Source organism: Platichthys flesus, chromosome 3 (genome assembly GCF_949316205.1).
Source record: "Platichthys flesus chromosome 3, fPlaFle2.1, whole genome shotgun sequence".
NCBI lineage: Eukaryota > Metazoa > Chordata > Actinopteri > Pleuronectiformes > Pleuronectidae > Platichthys > Platichthys flesus.
This window is the reverse complement of record NC_084947.1, coordinates 165,939-191,825: the sequence shown is the minus strand read 5'-3', so window position 1 is coordinate 191,825 and position 25,887 is coordinate 165,939. Positions and strand designations below refer to the sequence as shown.

At 46.9% G+C, this 25,887-nt stretch overlaps 1 protein-coding gene across 4 annotated transcripts; it reads right to left on the bottom strand.

Annotated features, from left to right (window-relative positions):
* Positions 1-926: 926 nt before the first annotated feature.
* dab2ipa (DAB2 interacting protein a) lies at positions 927-25,865 on the bottom strand. 4 transcript variants are annotated; one of them, XM_062382054.1, is made up of 23 exons: positions 25,531-25,865; positions 24,987-25,129; positions 23,521-23,639; positions 23,215-23,302; positions 19,453-19,529; positions 19,020-19,129; positions 15,400-15,544; positions 15,140-15,312; positions 14,759-15,030; positions 14,309-14,517; positions 14,085-14,229; positions 13,864-14,008; positions 13,548-13,784; positions 13,208-13,397; positions 12,253-12,482; positions 12,076-12,167; positions 11,516-11,974; positions 11,117-11,391; positions 10,369-10,482; positions 7,568-7,690; positions 7,392-7,471; positions 1,942-2,029; positions 927-1,801 (listed from the first exon to the last, which is right to left on the bottom strand). In XM_062382054.1, the coding sequence occupies exons 2-23, from the start codon at positions 25,060-25,062 to the stop codon at positions 1,631-1,633; spliced, it is 3,618 nt and encodes a 1,205-aa protein (XP_062238038.1). In that variant the 5' UTR covers positions 25,063-25,129; positions 25,531-25,865; the 3' UTR covers positions 927-1,630. The 4 variants fall into 4 exon arrangements, with proteins under 4 accessions (XP_062238038.1, XP_062238039.1, XP_062238040.1 ...); XM_062382055.1 differs by lacking the exon at positions 25,531-25,865 and having other exon boundaries at positions 24,987-25,380; XM_062382056.1 differs by lacking the exons at positions 23,215-23,302; positions 23,521-23,639; positions 24,987-25,129; positions 25,531-25,865 and adding an exon at positions 21,770-22,522.
* Between the last annotated feature and the right edge of the window lie 22 nt (positions 25,866-25,887).

The window sequence follows — 25,887 nt, the reverse complement described above, 5'->3', positions numbered from 1 at the left end:
AGCTCTTTCCTGAACTTTGTCCTCCAACGACGAGTCGCGTTCTGACCGATGGACGATAAGGAATCCTGGAGTCTGTTGACCAGAGGAATGAGCTCCTCCATCCCCCGGTTCCCCATCACTGCAGACAGACAGGTGGTGGAGGGGAGACAGGCAGGAGAGAGAGAGAGAGAGAGAGAGAGAGAGAGAGAGAGAGAGCTGATGGAGGATCAGACAGACAGGTAAGTAGCAGCCGTCTGTCGCTCCGTCCTGTCTCACGGCACGCGTCTGTCCTCGTGCAGATGATTAGCGATGGTGATCGATACAGATGTTCCTGCAGCTGTGACCTTCAGCTCCTCCTTCTCTGCAGAAATCAACAGACTTCCGGTACAGACCTTCAAAATAAAAGCCCGTTTGTGTTCGAGTGTATAAACTCTAAAGTAATCTATTACCCTCCGGGTCGTCACGTTACAAACTTTTCTGAGTATTAACAGCTTTAAATCGATTTCAAGACCAAACTGATTCATTATTCAACCGAAGTCCTAAGCCTTTCCTTTGAAAGATAAAAGCCAGACTTCCGGTGTGTTGGTCTTACCTTGTGAGCTGCACTTTCTTTTAAGAAACACCAGGGGGCGCATAAGACACTTGATTAACTGATTAAAAATCATATTTATATATATATATAAAACTCCCCCACATTGTTAGAGTACAGCAGCTTGTTGTTTGTATCTGAGGCCTCAGGTTGATGCTAACAGCTAACAGCTAACAGCCTCATCTGCAGGCCAAGGTCCGACACGCCCACTGTGACCCTCAAACAGGGTTTTGAACCACCGACTCTCACCGGCTAGTTCCTGGGCGGGAACCATGTGTACTCCATCGTTACAGTGATGTGTGTGTGAGCGTGTTACTCACTGCCATAGTGTCATTCATCACCACAGCAACAGTTTGATAGTGTTATAGTTTATTGGAGCATCTTTTATAAATATTGATAAATATCGCTAAGAAGAAAATAAATACAGAGACAGAAGCAACATCGAGCAACAGAGTCCAGCAGGTGACAGTGTGTGTGTGTGTGTGTGTGTGTGTGTGTGTGTGTGTGTGTGTGTCTTTTCATAAACATTTCATCACAATTTATAGTTTTTACTGTCTCACAATAGAATTTGATGTTTACATTAAAATCAGTAAAATTAACACAAAACTAACAACAACGTTTGACGCTAAGGAAGCGACAACAACGCAACAGTTCCATTAATGTTCTGCTCTGTGGAGCTAGGCTAGGCTAACTAGGTCAGTCTCTCTCTGCTTCCCGGCTAATGCTAAGCTAGGCTGACCAGGACCTGTCTGTGTACACAGACATGGAACTGAGACGACAGTGTTGGACTGTTCTTTTAAAAATGATCGATGTATGAACCATAAACATTTGGAGTAAATCTGATTGGACCAGAGCAAGGAAACAGGATGTGATGTCAGCTGTTGTTAAGAAACATGCAAATCAAAATCAGGAAATGGATCATAACCTAGGAAAGGGGGCGGAGCCAGACTAGAGGAGCTGAGGGTTGATTGTGTTAATTGATTGATGTAAAAAAAATGGTGTGTTTGATGAGATAGTTCTGCATCAGGCCCCACCCCCAACCAGCTGTCACAACCAATGAGCTCAGCAGTTGCTGGAGTTGCGGAACTCTCCGTTCTCCGTGATCTGCAGGGACGACGTGTTGCTAGGAGACAGCCCGTTCCTCTGTGATGTCACGGCGTAGCGTTCCTTCAGCTGCGTCAGCGCCGCCATCAGGCGGGAGTTCGCCCCGTCCAGACTCGCTATCCGCTTCTCCTGAGAGACGGGGCAGAGAGACAGACAGGTCAGAGGCTGAGGAGGTCTAGTAGTAAACATAATATACAAATGTGAATATGAATGCAACATAAAGATAAAACGATGTAATGATGATATAAATATAAAAGAGGTCAACAGACCTGAGCCTCTATAATCTTCTGTTTGGAGTCGACTACAGCCTGCATGTCCGAGTGGTCCTTCTTTAACTCGTCCTCTACTGCCATCAACCTGTAAGAGAGACAGACAGCTGCTCAGAGACAGGTCGAGACGGACATGTAGAGAGAGACAGGAAGAGCGGGACAAGTAGAGATGGACAGGTAGAGACAGACAGCTGCTAAGAGACAGGTAGAGACAGACAGGTAGAGAGAGAGACATGTAGAGAGAGACAGGTAGAGAGAGACGGGTAGAGACAGACAGCTGCTAAGAGACAGGTAGAGACAGACAGGTCGAGACGGACATGTAGAGAGAGACAGGTAGAGAGAGACATGTCGAGAGAGACAGGTAGAGACAGACAGCTGCTGAGAGACAGGTAGAGAGAGACAGGTAGAGACGGACAGCTGCTCAGAGACAGGTAGAGACGGACATGTAGAGAGGAACAGGTAGAGAGAGACAGGTAGAGACGGACAGCTGCTCAGAGACAGGTAGAGACAGACAGGTAGAGAGAGAGACATGTAGAGAGAGACAGGTAGAGAGAGACGGGTAGAGACAGACAGCTGCTAAGAGACAGGTAGAGACAGACAGGTCGAGACGGACATGTAGAGAGAGACAGGTAGAGAGAGACTGGTAGAGACAGACAGCTGCTGAGAAACAGGACGAGATGGACAAGTAGAGAGGGACAGGTAGAGACGGACAGCTGCTCAGAGACAGGTAGAGACGGACATGTAGAGAGGGACAGGTAGAGAGAGACAGGTAGAGACAGACAGCTGCTGAGAGACAGGACGAGACGGACATGTCCAGAGAGACAGGTAGAGACAGACAGGTAGAGAGAGACAGGTAGAGACAGACAGCTGCTGAGAGACAGGACAAGACGGACATGTAGAGAGAGACAGGTAGAGAGAGACGGCTGCTGAGAGACAGGTCGAGAAGGACAGGACGAGACGGACAGGTAGAGACAGACAGGTAGAGAGAGACTGGTAGAGATAGACAGCTGCTGAGAGACAGGACGAGACGGACATGTCCAGAGAGACAGGTAGAGACAGACAGGTAGAGAGAGACAGGTAGAGAGAGACGGCTGCTGAGAAACAGGTCGAGAAGGACAGGACGACACGGACAGGAAGAGACAGACAGGTAGAGACGGACATGTAGAGACAGACATGTATAGACGGACAACTAGAGACGGACAGGTAGAGACAGACAGGTAGAGACGGACAAGTAGAGATGGACAGGTAGAGACAGACAACTGCTAAGAGACAGGTAGAGACGGACAGGTAGAGACGGACAGGTAGAGACGGACAGGTAGAGACGGACAGGTAGAGACAGACAGGTAGAGAGAGACATGTAGAGAGAGACAGGTAGAGACGGACAAGTAGAGATGGACATGTAGAGACAGACAGCTGCTAAGAGACAGGTAGAGATGGACAGGTAGAGACGGACAGGTAGAGACAGACAGGTAGAGAGAGACATGTAGAGAGAGACAGGTAGAGACGGACAAGTAGAGATGGACAAGTAGAGACAGACAGCTGCTAAGAGACAGGAGGAGACAGACAGGTAGAGACAGAAAGGTAGAGAGAAACAGGTAGAGACGGACAGGTAGAGACGGACAGGTAGAGACAGACAGGTAGAGAGAGACATGTAGAGAGAGACAGGTAGAGACGGACAAGTAGAGATGGACATGTAGAGACAGACAGCTGCTAAGAGACAGGTAGAGATGGACAGGTAGAGACGGACAGGTAGAGACAGACAGGTAGAGAGAGACATGTAGAGAGAGACAGGTAGAGACGGACAAGTAGAGATGGACAAGTAGAGACAGACAGCTGCTAAGAGACAGGTAGAGACAGACAGGTAGAGAGAGACTGGTAGAGACAGACAGGTAGAGAGAGACTGGTAGAGATAGACAGCTGCTGAGAGACAGGACGAGACGGACATGTCCAGAGAGACAGGTAGAGACAGACAGGTAGAGAGAGACAGGTAGAGAGAGACGGCTGCTGAGAAACAGGTCGAGAAGGACAGGACGACACGGACAGGAAGAGACAGACAGGTAGAGACGGACATGTAGAGACAGACAAGTATAGACGGACAACTAGAGACGGACAGGTAGAGACAGACAGGTAGAGACGGACAAGTAGAGATGGACAGGTAGAGACAGACAACTGCTAAGAGACAGGTAGAGACGGACAGGTAGAGACGGACAGGTAGAGACGGACAGGTCGAGACGGACAAGTAGAGATGGACATGTAGAGACAGACAGCTGCTAAGAGACAGGTAGAGACGGACAGGTAGAGACAGACAGGTAGAGACGGACAAGTAGAGATGGACAAGTAGAGACAGACAGCTGCTAAGAGACAGGTAGAGACAGACAGGTAGAGAGAGACTGGTAGAGATAGACAGCTGCTGAGAGACAGGACGAGACGGACATGTCCAGAGAGACAGGTAGAGACAGACAGGTAGAGAGAGACGGCTGCTGAGAAACAGGTCGAGAAGGACAGGACGACACGGACAGGAAGAGACAGACAGGTAGAGACGGACATGTAGAGACAGACAAGTATAGACGGACAACTAGAGACGGACAGGTAGAGACAGACAGGTAGAGACGGACAAGTAGAGACGGACAGGTAGAGACAGACAACTGCTAAGAGACAGGTAGAGACGGACAGGTAGAGACGGACAGGTAGAGACGGACAGGTAGAGATGGACAGGTCGAGACAGACAGGTCGAGACAGACAGGTAGAGACAGACAGGTAGAGAGAGACATGTAGAGAGAGACAGGTAGAGACGGACAAGTAGAGATGGACAAGTAGAGACAGACAGCTGCTAAGAGACAGGAGGAGACAGACAGGTAGAGACAGAAAGGTAGAGAGAAACAGGTAGAGACAGACAGGTAGAGACAGACAGGTAGAGACGGACAAGTAGAGATGGACAGGTAGAGACAGACAGCTGCTAAGAGAAAGGTAGAGACAGACAGGTAGAGACAGACAGGTAGAGACGGACAAGTAGAGATGGACAGGTAGAGACAGACAGCTGCTAAGAGACAGGAGGAGACAGACAGGTAGAGACAGAAAGGTAGAGAGAAACAGGTAGAGACAGACAGGTAGAGACAGACAGGTAGAGACGGACAAGTAGAGATGGACAGGTAGAGACAGACAGCTGCTAAGAGAAAGGTAGAGACAGACAGGTAGAGAGAGACGGCTGCTGAGAGACAGGTCGAGAAGGACAGGACGAGACGGACAGGTAGAGACAGACAGGTAGAGAGAGACTGGTAGAGATAGACAGCTGCTGAGAGACAGGACGAGACGGACATGTCCAGAGAGACAGGTAGAGACAGACAGGTAGAGAGAGACAGGTAGAGAGAGACGGGTAGAGAGAGACGGCTGCTGAGAAACAGGTCGAGAAGGACAGGACGACACGGACAGGAAGAGACAGACAGGTAGAGACGGACATGTAGAGACAGACAAGTATAGACGGACAACTAGAGACGGACAGGTAGAGACAGACAGGTAGAGACGGACAAGTAGAGATGGACAGGTAGAGACAGACAACTGCTAAGAGACAGGTAGAGACGGACAGGTAGAGACGGACAGGTAGAGACGGACAGGTCGAGACAGACAGGTAGAGAGAGACATGTAGAGAGAGACAGGTAGAGACGGACAAGTAGAGATGGACATGTAGAGACAGACAGCTGCTAAGAGACAGGTAGAGATGGACAGGTAGAGACGGACAGGTAGAGACAGACAGGTAGAGAGAGACATGTAGAGAGAGACAGGTAGAGACGGACAAGTAGAGATGGACAAGTAGAGACAGACAGCTGCTAAGAGACAGGAGGAGACAGACAGGTAGAGACAGAAAGGTAGAGAGAAACAGGTAGAGACAGACAGCTGCTAAGAGACAGGTAGAGACAGACAGGTAGAGAGAGACTGGTAGAGATAGACAGCTGCTGAGAGACAGGACGAGACGGACATGTCCAGAGAGACAGGTAGAGACAGACAGGTAGAGAGAGACAGGTAGAGAGAGACGGCTGCTGAGAAACAGGTCGAGAAGGACAGGACGACACGGACAGGAAGAGACAGACAGGTAGAGACGGACATGTAGAGACAGACAAGTATAGACGGACAACTAGAGACGGACAGGTAGAGACAGACAGGTTGAGACGGACAAGTAGAGATGGACAGGTAGAGACAGACAACTGCTAAGAGACAGGTAGAGACGGACAGGTAGAGACGGACAGGTAGAGACGGACAGGTAGAGACGGACAGGTCGAGACGGACAGGTAGAGAGAGACATGTAGAGAGAGACAGGTAGAGACGGACAAGTAGAGATGGACATGTAGAGACAGACAGCTGCTAAGAGACAGGTAGAGATGGACAGGTAGAGACGGACAGGTAGAGACAGACAGGTAGAGAGAAACATGTAGAGAGAGACAGGTAGAGACGGACAAGTAGAGATGGACAAGTAGAGACAGACAGCTGCTAAGAGACAGGAGGAGACAGACAGGTAGAGACAGACAGCTGCTAAGAGACAGGTAGAGAGAGACTGGTAGAGATAGACAGCTGCTGAGAGACAGGACGAGACGGACATGTCCAGAGAGACAGGTAGAGACAGACAGGTAGAGAGAGACGGCTGCTGAGAAACAGGTCGAGAAGGACAGGACGACACGGACAGGAAGAGACAGACAGGTAGAGACGGACATGTAGAGACAGACAAGTATAGACGGACAACTAGAGACGGACAGGTAGAGACAGACAGGTAGAGACGGACAAGTAGAGACGGACAGGTAGAGACAGACAACTGCTAAGAGACAGGTAGAGACGGACAGGTAGAGACGGACAGGTAGAGATGGACATGTAGAGACAGACAGCTGCTAAGAGACAGGTAGAGACGGACAGGTAGAGACGGACAGGTAGAGATGGACAGGTCGAGACAGACAGGTCGAGACAGACAGGTAGAGACAGACAGGTAGAGAGAGACATGTAGAGAGAGACAGGTAGAGACGGACAAGTAGAGATGGACAAGTAGAGACAGACAGCTGCTAAGAGACAGGAGGAGACAGACAGGTAGAGACAGAAAGGTAGAGAGAAACAGGTAGAGACAGACAGGTAGAGACAGACAGGTAGAGACGGACAAGTAGAGATGGACAGGTAGAGACAGACAGCTGCTAAGAGAAAGGTAGAGACAGACAGTTAGAGACAGACAGGTAGAGACGGACAAGTAGAGATGGACAGGTAGAGACAGACAGCTGCTAAGAGACAGGTAGAGACGGACAGGTAGAGACGGACAGGTCGAGACAGACAGGTAGAGACAGACAGGTAGAGACAGACAGGTCGAGACAGACAGCTGCTAAGAGACAGGAGGAGACAGACAGGTAGAGACAGACAGGTCGAGACAGACAGCTGCTAAGAGACAGGAGGAGACAGACAGGTAGAGACAGACAGGTCACCTGCTGATGATACTGTTCATCTGAAGATCTTTGTCGTCCTGAAGTCGTCTCAGTCGACTCTCTGTGTCCTCAAGACGAGACTGAAACACAAACACACTGTCAGCTGACTAATGACATCACAGGTGACTGATGACATCACTGGTGGGTGAGTCAGGTGACTGATGACATCACAGTACCTGGTATTCCTGCAGCATCCTCTGGTTCTGTTGATCCTGAACCAGCAGACGAGTCTCACACTCGTCCTGACGCAGAGACGCAACACGCAACTTCTCCTGCAGCAACGCAATCTCCTGCTGGTACTACACACACACACAGTCAGAAACACACACAGTCAGAAACACACACACAGTCAGAAACAGACACACAGTCAGAAACACACACACAGTCAGAAACAGAGACACAGACAGAAACACACACAATCAGTCAGAAACACACACACAGTCAGAAACAGAGACACAGTCAGAAACACACACACAGTCAGAAACAGAGACACAGTCAGAAACACACACACAGTCAGAAACAGAGACACAGTCAGAAACACACACACAGTCAGAAACACACACACAGTCAGAAACACACACACAGTCAGAAACAGACACACAGTCAGAAAGACACACACAGTCAGAAACACACACACAGTCAGAAACAGAGACACAGTCAGAAACACACACACACAGTCAGAAACACACACACAATCAGAAACACACACACACAGTCAGAAACACACATACAGTCAGAAACACACACACAGTCAGAAACAGAGACACAGTCAGAAACACACACACAGTCAGAAACACACACAGTCAGAAACAGAGACACAGACAGAAACACACACACAGTCAGAAACACACACACACAGTCAGAAACAGAGACACAGTCAGAAACAGAGACACAGTCAGAAACACACACACAGTCAGAAACACACACACAGTCAGAAACACACACACAGTCAGAAACAGAGACACAGACAGAAACACACACACACAGTCAGAAACACACACAATCAGTCAGAAACACACACACAGTCAGAAACAGAGACACAGTCAGAAACAGAGACACAGTCAGAAACACACACACAGTCAGAAACAGAGACACAGTCAGAAACACACAAACAGTCAGAAACAGAGACACAGTCAGAAACAGAGACACAGTCAGAAACCCACACACAGTCAGAAACACACACACAGTCAGAAACAGAGACACAGTCAGAAACACACACAGTCAGAAACACACACACAGTCAGAAACACACACACAGTCAGAAACAGAGACACAGTCAGAAACACACACACACAGTCAGAAACAGAGACACAGTCAGAAACACACACACAGTCAGAAACAGAGGCACAGTCAGAAACACACACACAGTCAGAAACACACACACAGTCAGAAACACAAACACAGTCAGAAACACAGTCAGAAACAGAGACACAGTCAGAAACCCACACACAGTCAGAAACACACACACAGTCAGAAACAGAGACACAGTCAGAAACACACACACAGTCAGAAACAGAGACACAGTCAGAAACACACACACAGTCAGAAACACACACACAGTCAGAAACACACACACAGTCAGAAACACACACACAGTCAGAAACACACACACACAGTCAGAAACAGAGACACAGTCAGAAACACACACACAGTCAGAAACAGAGGCACAGTCAGAAACACACACACAGTCAGAAACACACACACAGTCAGAAACACAAACACAGTCAGAAACACACAGTCAGAAACAGAGACACAGTCAGAAACCCACACACAGTCAGAAACACACACACAGTCAGAAACAGAGACACAGTCAGAAACACACACACAGTCAGAAACAGAGACACAGTCAGAAACACACACACAGTCAGAAACACACACACAGTCAGAAACACACACACAGTCAGAAACAGAGACAGTCAGAAACACACACACACAGTCAGAAACACACACACAGTCAGAAACACACACACACAGTCAGAAACACACACACAGTCAGAAACACACACACAGTCAGAAACAGAGACACAGTCAGAAACACACACACAGTCAGAAACACACTCAGTCAGAAACAGAGACACAGACAGAAACACACACACAGTCAGAAACACACACAATCAGTCAGAAACACACACACACAGTCAGAAACAGAGACACAGTCAGAAACAGAGACACAGTCAGAAACACACACACAGTCAGAAACAGAGACACAGTCAGAAACACACACACAGTCAGAAACAGAGACACAGACAGAAACACACACACACAGTCAGAAACACACACAATCAGTCAGAAACACACACACAGTCAGAAACAGAGACACAGTCAGAAACAGAGACACAGTCAGAAACACACACACAGTCAGAAACAGAGACACAGTCAGAAACACACACACAGTCAGAAACAGAGACACAGTCAGAAACAGAGACACAGTCAGAAACCCACACACAGTCAGAAACACACACACAGTCAGAAACAGAGACACAGTCAGAAACACACACACAGTCAGAAACAGAGGCACAGTCAGAAACACACACACAGTCAGAAAAACACACACAGTCAGAAACAGAGGCACAGTCAGAAACACACACACAGTCAGAAACACACACACAGTCAGAAACAGAGACACAGTCAGAAACACACACACAGTCAGAAACAGAGACACAGTCAGAAACACACACACAGTCAGAAACAGAGACACAGTCAGAAACCCACGCACAGTCAGAAACACACACACAGTCAGAAACAGAGACACAGTCAGAAACACACACACAGTCAGAAACAGAGGCACAGTCAGAAACACACACACAGTCAGAAACACACACACAGTCAGAAACAGAGGCACAGTCAGAAACACACACACAGTCAGAAACAGAGACACAGTCAGAAACACACACACAGTCAGAAACAGAGACACAGTCAGAAACACACACACAGTCAGAAACACACACACAGTCAGAACCTGTTGTAGTATTTCATACTTTTTCCACAAGGGCATCGTCATGGCGATCATCCTCCGCCTCGCAGTAAGAAGAGGTGGAGTTCATGTTGAGAAGCCAAGCAGCGGTCCGGTCCAACGCACAGGGAGAAGGAGCCTGAACACACACAGACACACACACAGACACACACACAGACACACAGAGTTAACCTGGTTAATCTCTGACTTGGTAACAGTTTACTTGAGCAGGGTTTGTGGTCTTCAGGTAACTTCAGAGTTTTCAGTTCTATGAAACCTGTACACTTGTTATCAGGGTAAATCACCATGGTCACTCAACCTGAGCAGCTGACCTGCGAGCTCCGCCCACTGACCAATCACCCCCTTTGAACCATGACATCATGTTCTTAGATGATCTGTGGAGCTGGTTGTTCGAGTCTCTGAGGAGGACCAGGGTCTTCAGAGACCCACGAGATCCTCTGAGCTCCTCTGATGAGCTTCTGAAAGATCTAGATTCTCCTCAGAGGATGAACCTCTGTCAGCTGCTGGAGACCAACAGAACCAGACTGACCAGTAGAGTGCTCCCAGTACCACAGACTGTCTCAGAATCCTCTTGACTTGTCCATATCTGTGATAGGTCATATGCAGCAAACCCGCCCCTTTTATGTGCACATGTTCATATCTAGCGGAGTAATGAGTTTATAACCAGTGTCATGTGATGGTTAGGTGTAGCTGGATGTGGTGAGCTCCGTGGTACAGGGGATCAAAGGTTCCTATAGCAGCAGTCTGGTTACCTTGGCAGCAGGGCGTGGCTTCTCGGGACTGTCTCCTTTGGACGAGGACGACGTCTGTCTCAGCCGCGTCTGCCCGCTGCTCGGCCAATCTGGACTCGATGACATCATGCTGCCGGAGGCGGGGCGGGGTGGGTAGGCGGAGCCCCCGCTGCCAATGAGCATGCTGGGAGGTGTCCGGCCTCGAGGGGGTCCTGGCTGAGCGGAGTTGGGGGGGGGAGGCTGATCAATGCGTCTCTGAGGGCCTGACGAGTTCTGACGAGGGGGGGTGGGACCACCTGAGGGGGAGGAGCAATACAATAAGAAGTGATAAGTCATATCATGAACAGAATTGTATTTGACCGAGTTCATACTGTATTTGGATCTCATCACAGTTTGTAAAGTTCTAGGTCATCATGGTACCTGTCAGCGTGTCCGTCAGGGACAGCGCTCGTCTCGAGTACTCTTCTCCACTACTGCTACTCGACATGGCCGACGTCCTTTCCCCCCCGCCGAGCCCCACGGACATCTGGGTAAGAAAAGCCGGTTTTGTCGCCATGGTATTCCTCTCGTCTGCGTTTCCCACGGAGCCGTCCGGGGGCGTGGCTTCTGTCTGCTGCTGTGGTTGTCGTGGAGACGTGGTAGTCATGTGATACACCGGATTTTGGAAGGACAGAGGGAGGAGCCCTGTCCTGCGCTGCCATTGGCTGTCATCCAGGCCATCGCTAGGGGAGGAGTCCTGCAGGTCGACCAGAGACCGACTGCGGCTGTCATTGGTTAGCTCTGGCCCCTCCCTCCTGGCTCCATTGGTCATTTCAAAGGCAGCCTCGTTCTCATTGGGCTCTGAGTAGGAAGAGCTCGGAGCTGGAGAGCCCTGAAGGCCTACAGGAGGTGACATCAGCAGCACAGGAAGGATCAAAGGTCACACACTCGCTCAGGAAACATGGAGGCTGATTTACTAAAGATCACAGATCAAAGGTCACCTGACGCAGGCTGAAGACTTGACCCTTTAGTGACAAAAAACAAATCTTTGTTTTCTGGAGTTGGAGACGGAAGTCTGGTAAAATCCACCAAGCTGCACCCAGACAAATAACACACATTCGATTACTTATTACACAGGAAGTGTTTGATGCTAATGCTAATAGGAAAATGCTGCTAACCCTCCATCCAGTCCGACGCCTCCCTGCAGGCCAATGGAGGGATTACAGGTGGCCAGCGGTGGGGAGAGTGGTGGAGACAGAGGGGGCGGAGAGAGTGAGGGCGGTGACACTACCCGCTGAGGCTCTGGAGAGGACACCCCCCCATGATTAACCACGACCCCAGGGTTAGCCAGCACTGTCGAAACATCTCTGAGGATCCGAGGAAGAGGGCCGAGCTTCGACAGAGACACCTGGAGAAAGACAGGTGGAGAGAAAGACAGGTGGAGAGAGGTCAGTGTGCTACCTGGTCAGTGTGCTACCTGGTCAGTGTGTAACCTGGTCAGTGTGTTACCTGGTCAGTGTGCTACCTGATCAGTGTGTAACCTGGTCAGTGTGTTACCTGGTCAGTGTGCTACCTGGTCAGTGTGTTACCTGGTCAGTGTGCTACCTGGTCAGTGTGTTACCTGGTCAGTGTGTTACCTGGTCAGTGTGTTACCTGGTCAGTGTGTAACCTGGTCAGTGTGTTACCTGGTCAGTGTGCTACCTGGTCAGTGTGTTACCTGGTCAGTGTGTTACCTGGTCAGTGTGTTACCTGGTCAGTGTGTTACCTGGTCAGTGTGCTACCTGATCAGTGTGTAACCTGGTCAGTGTGTTACCTGGTCAGTGTGTTACCTGGTCAGTGTGTTACCTGGTCAGTGTGTTACCTGGTCAGTGTGTTACCTGGTCAGTGTGTTACCTGGTCAGTGTGTTACCTGGTCAGTGTGTAACCTGGTCAGTGTGTTACCTGGTCAGTGTGTTACCTGGTCAGTGTGTTACCTGGTCAGTGTGTTACCTGGTCAGTGTGTTACCTGGTCAGTGTGTTACCTGGTCAGTGTGTTACCTGGTCAGTGTGCTACCTGATCAGTGTGTAACCTGGTCAGTGTGTTACCTGGTCAGTGTGTTACCTGGTCAGTGTGCTACCTGGTCAGTGTGTTACCTGGTCGAGCTCGGTGAGCAGGGTGTGCAGACTTGACAGCTCCCTGCCGAGGTCGATGTATCCGTCGAAGCCGGCCGTGTGGTTCAGTCCGTCTGGGTTCGAGATCTCCTGCAGGAAACGCTGCATGCTGCTCCACTGACGCTCCACGAAATCGTTCATGAACAGCATGTACTCCTCCTTTGTGCCGAACCTGTAGCAAAAAAGAAACAAACAGGTAAGGCACTACATATATCACCCTAACCCTATTACACAGGTGATTCATGTTTCACAATAAAAAGTCCTCTGTTATACCTCAAAATGAAATTGCTCCTGTTTACTTTATAATAAGAGTTTGACGTACTTGCTGAAGTTGGCGAGGTTCTGGATGACTTTGGCGATGAGAGTTAAAGTTCTCGCTGTGCGCTCGTCAGGGTATTCCTGCATCAGGTCGAACAGCGATGGTGACATCACAGCAGGACACAGGAAGCGCAGGAACAATGAGGCGCTGATGAGACGCTCACTGATATCAGGTCGACCTCGGTTACCACACTCCTGACGCCATGACGCAAACACCTCCTTCAGCTCCCGAGGGAAGACCCTGATCGAATGATACACAGAGGTGTTGGTACTGTCGTGTGTATGTGTGTGTTTGTGTGTGTGTGTGTGTATAGGTGTACCTGTACGAGTCGAGGATCTTGCAGAAGGCGAGCTCGCAGCACATCCTCAGGTTGGCCTGATGCTCTGCGAGGTCAGAGGTCGAGCAGCGTGACGGGTCCACCTCACAGTTCTCGTCTGACTCGTACAGAGCTTTGATGAACTCACCTGAACACAGGAACATCTGAGATTAACATCTTATCACCTGAACAAGTAAAAACTGTTTAACTGATCCATCGGTTACCCAGGGCATCCTGTAGGTACTTTTGTCCAATCAGCTTCAGGTATTCCTCGATGCTTTTTGTTGCCAGGGTGTTCTCTCTGAAGATCAGCTGGTCATTGTCTCGGCAACGATCCACCTCTGACATCATCAGGTCTGTGAGGAAGTCCTAAATATATGGGTCAAAGTTCAGGTTTTTGATGTGGCTGTTTTGTGAGGGGGAGGGTTTGGTGTAGGTGCAGCGCTACCTTGGCCTTCCCGGTGCTGTGCAGGATGTGGACGAGTGCAGCGGCAAGCTCCTCCTTAGCTCTTAGGCTGATGGCGGCTTCTAGTGTGTTGCACAGCAGCAGGTAGTTGGAGCTGATGTACTCTGCAAATTCTTTGTACTGCTCCATCGGCAGGATGACAATGCTCTGGTAACGAGCTTTGATTCGCACCATGGGCACAGACGCCTTACCTAGAAAACATGAGACAAGGCTGTTGGCATGGGAACTCTGTGGTCCCGTTGTTGGGAGTCAGAATATGAGAGTTTGGATGTTTGTTGGTTTGTGAATAAAAACCATAACATATTTTCAAGTTTTGGTCAAATTGCGAAATGATATTCAGGTTCAGATCAGTTTCGTAAGGTTCTGACAGAAGATTTTTCCAGAGTCATACTCTAGTTTGGTTTGGACTCGTTTGAATGAGGACCTACGTACCTCGACTTGTACTGGGCGTGCTCACCGAGTACCACTTCTCCACCAGCTGTCTGCTGGTCACCATGGGGACAGGGATGTTGACCAAACCGACATAGCTGCTCTTATCCTTCTTCCTCTTTCGGTCTGTGTCTTTGTAGACGTGGAGGGTGACGGCACTGACGGACGGCAGACTGCTGAAGTCGAAACGTTCACCCCAGAAGATGTTGTCTGTCTTCAGTTTACATGATGTCCGAGCGTACAGACTGTCATCCAGACACAGCTCGCAGAAGTACCTGTGGTACAAGTACAACAGCTACTACACTACAGAAGTAATGGATCCTACAACAACTGGTTTTGGTGTGGCGCCCAAAAGCGTTAGATCTAGTACGCAGCGCCCGGTACCTTTTCTTGGCGGGCAGGTCTTTGGCCTCAATGACCCACAGCGTCAGGACGTTCTCCAGCCTCCTGCTGTTGTCTTTGTTGGGATGAACGGCTCGTCGTAGGTTCTCCATCCATTTGTCTCGCTCTGCCGCCGAACGACAGGAGAAGCATTTGGTGCCTGTCGAGGTTGTTACCTAGGAGACAGGGTGAGAGGTCATCACCACAGAAACACAAGGGTCAATGCGTTGTAAGTTATGTACTGTGTGTGATTTCTGTGTGACCTCGAAGCAGTAGTCCTGTCCGAGCAGGGACGAGTGGACAGGTTTAATGATCACTGATTGGTCCATCCTGAGCTCCAGAGACGACACACAGCCAGCGCTTAGCAATGACTCCTGGCTATCACAACGCAGCTGCTGCATTACACACCTGAAACACGCAGAGGTGAAGAGAAGATTTTTAAGAAAAAATATTCACTTATCAATCAAAAATACTATTTATATTGCCCATATTCATGAATCACAATAATAAAAATATAGCTTCACATCTCAAATGTGGACTTAGCAAGAATTAACACAATGTGAAAAGAGGCTTCATGACTGAAGGGCACAGAGAAGTGAGGAAGAAACAGAAGAAGAATCTGGAAATGTACTCAGCAGTACAGTCATGAGAGAACAGGGAGAACCAGAGGGGCTGAGCACACATCAGCTGACTCATCACCGTGGGCCTGTCTGTCAGGAAGTCAAATATCTAGACCAATATCAGGAGCATCGATACCAGATCTGAGGGAATGATGGTGTTGCTGAGCTGTTATCAATGAAGAACGTGGTGTCATATGTTTTCTCTTCGTGCTGGCGGGTGATTGGCTTGAGTTGCCAAGGCGATTGCTGCGGTTCTGTTCGGTCTGTATGCAAACTGAAACGGGTTTGGACTTTGATGATGCCTCGGAGGGGTCAGGGACCAAGGACCAGGGAGAGGTTGGAGCTGTGGTTAACATCTCTGCCAGTTGATCGACGCACACCCAGGATGCCATTTGGCCTGGAGGCTTTGTGTGGGTCTGACCCTTTGAAGGACTGTCTCTCGTTTCCAGCCTCCCTTTCCCCAGATGCCTGTGTGGCCGGCACTTCCCTGTGTCCGATAGGCTGAACAATGTCAGGATTGGGTCTGTATTTATATAGATCTTTTCTGGTCTTGATGACCACTCAAAGCTTGACAGAACTTTTTTATGCCATTCACACACATTCCTTCAGTGCATTTATAGGCAGCACTTTTTATATGAGGGGTAGTTTGGGATTCAGTATTTTGCTCAAGGACACTTCAGGATGCAGATGAGGAAGACTGATATATTTTATATCGTATGAGAGAGTAAATTATGTTTCCATTAGCTGTATTCTCAAAGACCGGTCTGTCAGTTCCTGCAGGACCTTGCCCGTCTCTGTTTCTGTTAGGAAGACTGAGCTGAACTCTCCGGGGAGTGAGAAGGGTCCAACTTCGATGATAAGCAGCTCCAGAACCAGGGAGCAGTGTGTGGCTTAAACATGAAGCACACAGCTCCTACTCTGAACTCACTTGAGAGCTGGGTTCTGTTGGGTCTGTTGAAGGAGAAACTCTCCAGGGTGATAGACAGTCACAGTCTGTCTAGCTTTTCGTCCAGAGACTGACATTAGCGAGTAGGATCCTGGGCAGAGGAGGTTTGTTTCTTTGTTGGGTTGTGCACCTAGTGCGGTCATGCTTCCTCCTCCAAAGTACTGGTAGACAAAGACCCAGGGGAGTACTGTGTGTTCCCAATGGTGAAGAAGGTACATAGTGAATTTATGAAAGCAATGTTTGTGCAAAAAGAGCCAGTAAGAAAACACTGATATCCAAAAGTTTGCAGCGCGGATTCTGAACTCTCATAAGTACTGCCAACTTTGTTCCAACAGTGACTTTAAACTGGAGAACGGTCACAGAGCAGGTGAATGATGGGGAACGGAATTAGGGTCGGACCATCATCAGATGACATCATTAGCATGTTTAAAAGAACATCGTGATGATGAAAACATTAGAGGTTCTTCTTCTTAATCAAGAGAACCGAGAGACTCAAGTGATTCTACTTCCTGTTCCCTCACCTGTGTCCAACCAGGAGTCCTGTGCTTAGGGTCACTTCCGCTACTTTGTTCTGTTGGTTCCCTCGGGTCTTGGCTCAGGTGGTGTTGTGTCATTTTGTTGTGTTGTTCTTGACGCGAGTATCCAGCTGAGTTTGCCTCTTCAAAGTCAAACTCTCCAGTTCACAGATGCAATCCCTCAACTGATTTCTTCCGAACCAGGTTCTATTGGAGGTTCCACTTTCTATACGACCCAGTGCTCCTTTTAATAATGTATGCAGGAACCACAGGAATGTCATGATGAGTGTACAGAACCTTTTAAGAACAAGTCAACTATTGTCTGTATTTCTATGGATCTATTCTAGTCTGATGACCACTCAAAGCACTGAGTGGTCATCTCTCACCATTCATACACACTAAGCCTTTTTTCTTAGAGAAGGGGCAGAATGGGAAAGACGGATCGTGGTCACAGCTTTGTCGTGTTTGAGCTCTTCTCCACCACAGAACCTGGAACTTACTGCCTTGTCACGGTTCAAAGTTCTGCTTTCTACCTTCACAAGGTGAAACTAAACCAGAGTCCAGGTATTCAGAGAGAGGCGGAGCTCACAAGGCTGTGATTGGCCAAACCGATGTATAGACACATCTCGAAAATAACAAACACTCCAACATAGAACTATTGATGGATGAAACATATAAATCAACATCTTTTCAGTGAAGAAATGCACTGCAAGAAAAAAACATGCCTGTGTGTGAACTGCTGCTTAACCTTGTTTAGTTAAAGATGTTGACTAACAACATGTATACATCCTAGCAACATGCTAACATACTAGACTAGCTGTGTGCAGGCTAACACACAGAACTGCAGCATGTAAGATCATGCAAATCAGGTTAGAGATGCCCCCCCCCCCACACACACAGCAGTGCTTCACTGCAGCACAGTTATTCAGACGCTCAGAGGACAAAGACACTGATGCGTGAGGACAAACTCACCGAGCATCCTGAAAGAGGCGGAGGAGGGGGATGTTCTCCGTTAGTGAAGAGGAGGAAGATGGAGGAGGAGGATGGAAGAGAAAGATGGAGGAGGAAGGTTGAGAAACTGCTAAGCCTGACGATGTTTGGTCACAAGGCTGAAAACCTCTCTCTCTCTCTCTCTCTCTCTCTCTCTCTCTCTCTCTCTCTCTCTCTCTCTCTCTCTCTCTCTCTCTCTCTCTCTCTCTCTCTCTCTCTCTCTCTCTCTCTCTCTCTCTCTCTCTCTCTCTCTCTCTCTCTCTCTCTCTCTCTCTCTCTCTCTCTCTCTCTCTCTCTCTCTCTCTCTCTCAGCAGTTGCCCCTCCCCTGCAGTGAGGGTGCCCTACCCCCCTCCTTTATTTAATCCTCCCCCGTCCTCCAGTGTGTGGTACAGAGATTTACACACGCACGCGCGCACACACACACACACACACACACACACACACACACACACACACACACACACACACACACACACACACACACACACACACACACACACACACACACACACACACACACACACACACACACACACACACACACACACACACACACACACACACACACACACACACACAGCTCAACAGAAGCAGATCAAAACAGGAGTTGCACCCCCTCCACATCTTTCTGGTCTAAGTCAACAGCCGTCAGAAGATGTTTCCCCCTGAACGAGGACCAGACCTGATCCAGCAGGAAGTCTAGGTGTCACTGATCCAAGACGAGGGCCACGCTATCGATCATTCAGACAACACCAGCAGAACTCTGGCTATTCTTCTTACTTATTGATTATCAAATAAGCGTGTTTGTTACCTGGCGTCTGTGGAGGTGATGGCGTCATTCTTCACGCTGCTCTGACGACAGAGTTTTGGTTGCGAACGAGTTCGACGCAGAGACTGTTTCAAACGCCGAGAGAGGAAACCCTGAGGAAGAGGAGGACGAAGATCCAATCAGAACCAATCAGGATCTGACATATAATACTCATACTGATGGTGTATATGTGTCTCTGTGTGTGTTTTAGTTGTAGTGGATTACTTTAAGTCTGTGATATTTCTACTTTTACTTGAAGGATCTCTGATGTCATCTATGATGTCAGAGTTTCACCCGTAGGGGGAGACAAACTGCTGATTGGTAGCTGACCTCTTGTTACTATGGAAACAACCAGCTGAGTCCTCTGTGCGTGTGTGTGTGTGTGTTTGTGTGTGTGTGTGTCTGTGTGTGTGTGTGTGTGTGTGTGTGTGTTCACCGTCACTCTGGCAGTGGGTGTGTCCACAGCGAAGCTACTGGACATGCTCTGTCGGCGCACTCCCCTCCCTGGAACATCTGGAACAGACAAAATGCATCATGGGAGTGTTTGTAGTCTTTCCATGGAGACCAGCCTCATTACACACAGACAGGTGTGTAATCATATTTGCTGTAGTTGAACGGGCTCCTGGGGCTTATTCTGAGTTTTTATCAAGCAGATATTTATAACAACAAATAGAGCAAATATTGTTGGTGACTTTAATATTAATGATGACAATAATAATGATGCCTTAGCGTAGCATTTATTGTACGGTGTCGCAATTGAACATTTAACAGTACTTCCGCGCAATCCAGTTCTATCAAACTATAATTTAATAACCTTCGATTTTTAAATAACTGAATATATGCTACTAATAAAAAATTCATTTTCTAGATGTCTACCTGATAGTGCAGTAGCTAAATTTAAGGAAATAATTCCAATTACATTTAAACCCGTATTATCCGTAGATATAAACATCAAATACTTTAAAAACCTGAGCTCCATTGAGATCGACCACCTCGTCGATAGCTCTGCAGACTCATTACGATTAACATTAGACTCAATAGCGCCTCTAAAAATGAAACATGTCAAACATAGTAAATTAGCTCCGTGGTATAATTCCCAGACAAATGAGTTAAACAATTAAAACTAGAAAGGAAGTGGCGCTCCAGCAACAATGTTGAAAACCTCATAGACTGGAAGAATAGTGTTAAAGAATATAAAAAGGCTCTCCACAAAGCAAGAGCCGCCTACTATTCAAAACTAATAGAAGAGAATAAAAACAACCCCAGGTTTCTCTTCAGCACTGTAGCCAGGCTGACAGAGAGTCACACCTCCACCGAACCCAGTATTCCTCCATCCCTAAATAGCGATATCTTTATGACCTTTTTTAATGATAAAATTCAAACTATTAGAAATAAAATCAACCATCTCCTGCCCTCAATTGGCACTAATACCCTCCCAACAACAGAGATCTCAGAAACGGCTGAGAATCCTACCCATTACTTAGACAGCTTCTCTCTGATCACCCGTGATCAGTTTACCAAATTAATCCCAGGTTCTAAACCAACAACCTGTATCTCAGATCCCATTCCTACCAAATTACTTAAAGAAATTCTGCCCCTAATTAATAGTTCGTTACTTAACACAGTCTTTTTAAATAGCTGTCATCAAACCCCTTCTCAAAAAACCCACCCTAGACCCAGAGGTTTTAGCCAATTACAGGCCAATATCTAACCTCTCCTTCATTTCTAAAATCCTGAGAAGGTTGTAGCCAATCAGCTGTGAGAGTTTCTTCTTCAGTCGGGGTTTAGAGCCAATCACAGTACAGAGACAGCCTTGGCAAAAGTCACTAATGACCTTTTAATAGCCTCAGATCAGGGATTTGTGTCTGTCCTCGTTCTGTTAGATCTCAGTGCAGCATTCGACACAATTGACCATCACATTTTATTACAAAGACTCAAACAGTTAATTAACATTAATGGAACCGCCCTTAACTGGTTTAAATCGTATTTTTCTGATCGCTCCCAATTCGTGCAAATTAATGATGAGTCATCGGTGCGCACCAAAGTTAACCATGGTGTTCCACAGGGCTCTGTGCTCGGCCCAATTTTACTATCCACTAGGAAACATTATCAAGACACACCCGGTAAATTTCCACTGCTTTGCGGATGACACCCAGTTATATTAGTCAATAAAACCTGAACAAAGTAATCAATTAACTAATCTTCATGTCTCAAGGACATAAAAACCTGGATGAGCTGTAATGTTCTCTTATTAAACTCAACAAAAACTGAGGTTCTGATACTTGACCCTAAACACGTTAGAGACACATGATCTAACGATGAAGCTGCTCGAGACGACATCGTCTTTGCTTCCAATGAAACATCAGGAACTTGGGAGTGATCTTTGATCCTGATCTGTCCTTTGATTCTCATTTAAAGCTAATTTCTAGGACGGCCTTCTTCCACTTGCGTTATATCTCAAGCATCAGACATGTCCTTTCTCAAAAAGACTCAGAAGAATGAATCCAGGTCTTTGTTCCATCCAGACATGATTATTCTAATTCCTTATATCAGGCTCCAGCAGGAAGTCGTTAAAGACTCTACAGTTTGTCCTCAATGCTGCAGCATTGTCCTGAAGACAACCAGGACAGACACCACATGTCTCCTGTGTGAGCTTCACTTCACTGACTTCCTGCTACATTTAGAATTTAAAATTCTCCTCCTCACCTACATTAATAATATGTCAGCATCAAACCTTAAAGAGCTGATCGTACCTTATCACCACTAGAGCCCTGAGCTCCCAGAATTCAGGCTGTTGTCCCTAAAGTCTCTAGAGAAAGAGGAGGAGGAGGAGGAGCCAGAGCTTCAGCATCCAGCTCCTCTCGTGTGGAATCATCTCAGCTTCCGTTGTGGAGGCAGACTCCCTCTGTACGTTGAGGATTCAAACCTTCCTCTACGATAAAGCTTCTAGTCAGAGCCGGTCCAGGTTCGTCTTAGACCTGATCTCAGTTCTGCTGCTATAGGTCTAGAAGGTATGGGTCACATGACACATGGAGCTTCTCTTCCCAGCTTCTCCATCCGTATCTCATCAAAGATATTAATATCTCATCAATACATGTTGCTGACTGGACTTCTTCCCCCGGAGTCTTCCCCTGGATTATGATGGTGGATCGAGAATTAGAGATTATGATGGTGGATCCTGATGGTGTAATCATGTTATTCTAATCAAAGCTGTAAAGACTCTAGTCAACAGATGACCCGTGTCACAGAGGACATCAGAAAGATGAGTGTCCGTCCTGGGAGACCGATCCTCACACATTCTTCACCTGTTGAAGGTCTCAGTAGTTTGACTCTTGAGGGTGAAGAACAGAGGACGTCTCACCTGGTTAAAGACGAGGAGACAAACTGGGACCTGAGCATATGAGACTATACTAATACGATGTGATTGATTCATTGATTGATTGATGATTTGGTTGTTTGTTTTGCACCTGTTCTGATTTTTTGTGTTGTGTATTTATTAGTAATCTTATTAATCATCATGATAATAATAAACATTATTATCAAAATTATCCATATTATTATCACTGTCGTTATTATTATAATAATAATATTTATTATTAGCATAATTGTCATATAAGCATCATTATTTTAACAAAAATTTGTCTTACTCTAACATTATTAACATTGTTTTTATATTCATTAATATAATCGTCATTATCACAGGTAAGATACATCATGTGACCTTTAACCTTTCAGTAGGTGATGATGTGTGACCAGAGGAGTGGACAGGCACGTTACCATGGCAACTGACCTCAGATCCCAGATTATACGATTATTAATGTGACAAATCACAGAGATTAGAGACGACATAAATCCTGATGGACACACACTCACAAAACCCAAAGAAACACACTCACAAATACACAAAGAACTCACAAAATCCATACTGAGCTTTGAAAAATTACATTCATGTTGAAAATATTTTCTCACCGTTCAAGTCAAAATCCACATCCATCCTCGGACAGTGTGTCTCTGTGAGTGTGTAGTGTGTGTTTGTCAGTGTGTGTCTATGAGTGTGTAATGTGACTGCGAAAGTGTGTCTGTGATTGTGAAGTGTGTGTGTCAGTGTGTATCTGTGAATGTGTGTCTGTCACTGTGTCTGCGAAAGTGTGTCTGTGAATGTGTGGTGTGTGTCTGTCAGTGTGTGTCCGTCTCGTACCTTTGTGGGCTGAGGTCACATGCAAAGTGTATCTTAGCAACCAAACGGTACAAGTCTCCGCCCTCTCTGCCAGAAGAAGAGGATGAACCTGAAGAAGAAGAAATAAGACGTCCACTTCCTGTCTCACTGTGAAACATTATTGTGAAGGGCTCACATTAGAGACAGGATGCCCTCCACGCTTTCAAAAATAAAAGTATCTCCTTCCCTTTAAAGGCTTTTGATGTGAAGAACCTGAGAAATGTGGAAGTGTAGCTGAACATGAGGAGGAGGATTTTTATCTGATATATTTATTTATGTATTTCCTACCTCCAGGTTGTGGAGCAGCAGTAATTGTGCGTCTGACAGGATGCAGAACATTTTACTCCACACGTCAGGCTCCGCCCTCTGACCACATGACAGCCAATGAATGGAGGCGCTCTTTAGCTCTGTGACATCATCACAACACGTCACATGACACAGAAACAGCAGAACTCCTTAATAACTATAACAACAAACAACTGATAAAAAACAATCAAATGTTTGAATCAAAGTTTACAAACTTTTATAAACAGTCACTTTTCTAACTTTTTCTGGTCATTTACGATATTTAATACAGTTGAAATCTACAAACTTTTGACAAAGTCGATGAACTTCGAACCAGTTGAAAACTTCAATGTGCTGTTTTGCTCTCCAGGTGCTTCAGCATCTGGTTCTACTGTTCCCTATACGGTTATTACACTTAACGAGTATTTTCCCCAGTCCTCCACACAAGAAACGAAGTACAAATACTTCATTACTGTACTTAAGTTGATTTTTCAGGTGTCTGTACTTTACTTGAGTATTTAATAATCATGACAATCTTTAACTTTTACCCTGTTAAACCAGTAAACTTGTTGCTGGTTTAAACCTCCACGGATGACCACTTTCTGCACGTTGCCCGCTGCCTCGGGAGGCGCAGGCCCGGCGGCATATTCCCGACCAACCTGCCGTGGTCGACCGAGGTCGAGCGGCTGTGCCGGGAATGATCGTTCCGCGGGTTCACGTACGGAAACCTGTTTAGGACTATGACTTCCTGTAGTGAAGTTTGATCCGAGGACCTAACCAAACCATCCGATTGGTGGTAGCGACGGGCGTTGTGTACAAAGAGGAGGCACTTAATCAGCGCCAGCACATTCCCCATCCATTTACTCCCTGTAAAGATTGATCCAGGTGCTCCTGCAGGAGCTCAGTTCAGCTCAGTCTTTATTCTTCTGTCTGAAGTTTGGCAGCAAAACAAGACTTAGTCCAGTGAGTTAGTTTGACTCCAGCTTTGTGCAGGTTGGTGACAAACTCCTTCTGCCGAGTAACCAAGACGCATCGTGTAAGATTGAAGTTCAAATTCTTTTTTTCTTTTGGACTTGGGTACATTTCAGACCCTGTACTTTCTTACTTTTACTTGAGTAAAGGAGATGAATAAGTATTTCTACTTTAACCAGTCTTTTTTTTTTTTTAGTATATGTACTTTTACTTAAGTAAAGAATGTGAATACCTTTGCCACCTCTGGAGATTATTCCCTGCATTAATGTTTTCTTACATCTTTAAACAGAGAGGAAGGAAATCATTCTTTACCGTGACAAGCAAAAGTCAAATTGTGTTGTTGTGCAATAGTACAAGGGACTTTGTAAAGCTGTATATAGTCGTCACTAGTACTACTAGTATAGTATTCACTTTGTAAAGCTGTATATAGTGAGCTGGTGATTTATGACAGTGTTCAGATGTGTCATCTAACCTGTGTGACATCATCATCAACTCACCAATCACGTTCATCCAGCCCAGGTGCTGACACCTGGACATGTTTCTGACCAGCTCCTCCATGGCAACAGGCTCCATCACACAGCAGAGAGATGCATGATGGGAAATCTACAGGATGACACCTATCTCCAAACACGACACCATCCTGAGACAGACAGAAAGGTAAACACACAAACACGTGTAGGGACAGACAGCTAAACTGACAGACACATGTAGAGACAGACAGGTAAACACACAAACAGGTCCAGACACAGACAGGTAAACACAGACGCGTCCAGAGACAGAAAGGTAAACACACAAACTCATGTAGAGACAGACAGGTAAACACACAGACACGTGTAGGGACAGACAGCTAAACTGACAGACATGTAGAGACAGACAGGTAAACTGACTGACATGTAGAGACAGACAGGTGAAAACAGACGCATCCAGAGACAGACAGGTAAACACACAAACACATGTAGAGACAGACAGGTTATCACAGACACGTCCAGAGAGAGAAAGGGAAACACACAGACACGTCCGGAGACAGACAGGTAAACTTACAGACAGGTAGACGTAGACTCCCGTGTGTCTCTGTATCTTAGTCCAGGTAACCCGTCTGTCTGAGCACCCGTCTGTCCGATGGGACCCTTTGATGATCCACGTGTTGCTAACACCTTAATGGTTTTAACAGATTATCACCTGTCGCACACACAGGCTTGTGCAGCTTCCCTCATTAGGACGGTTTGTCATCATGGAAAACAGTTTGTTTAAACATGAACCAGGACCAGTTCATGACTAACTCAAACCTTATTTAACCTTAATTCACCTCTGACCTTGAGCAAGACGTCAAGTGTCACCAGTACCAAGCTCTGGTTCCCAGGAGGTATTCTGGTCCTGACATTATCAGTGTTCATACTG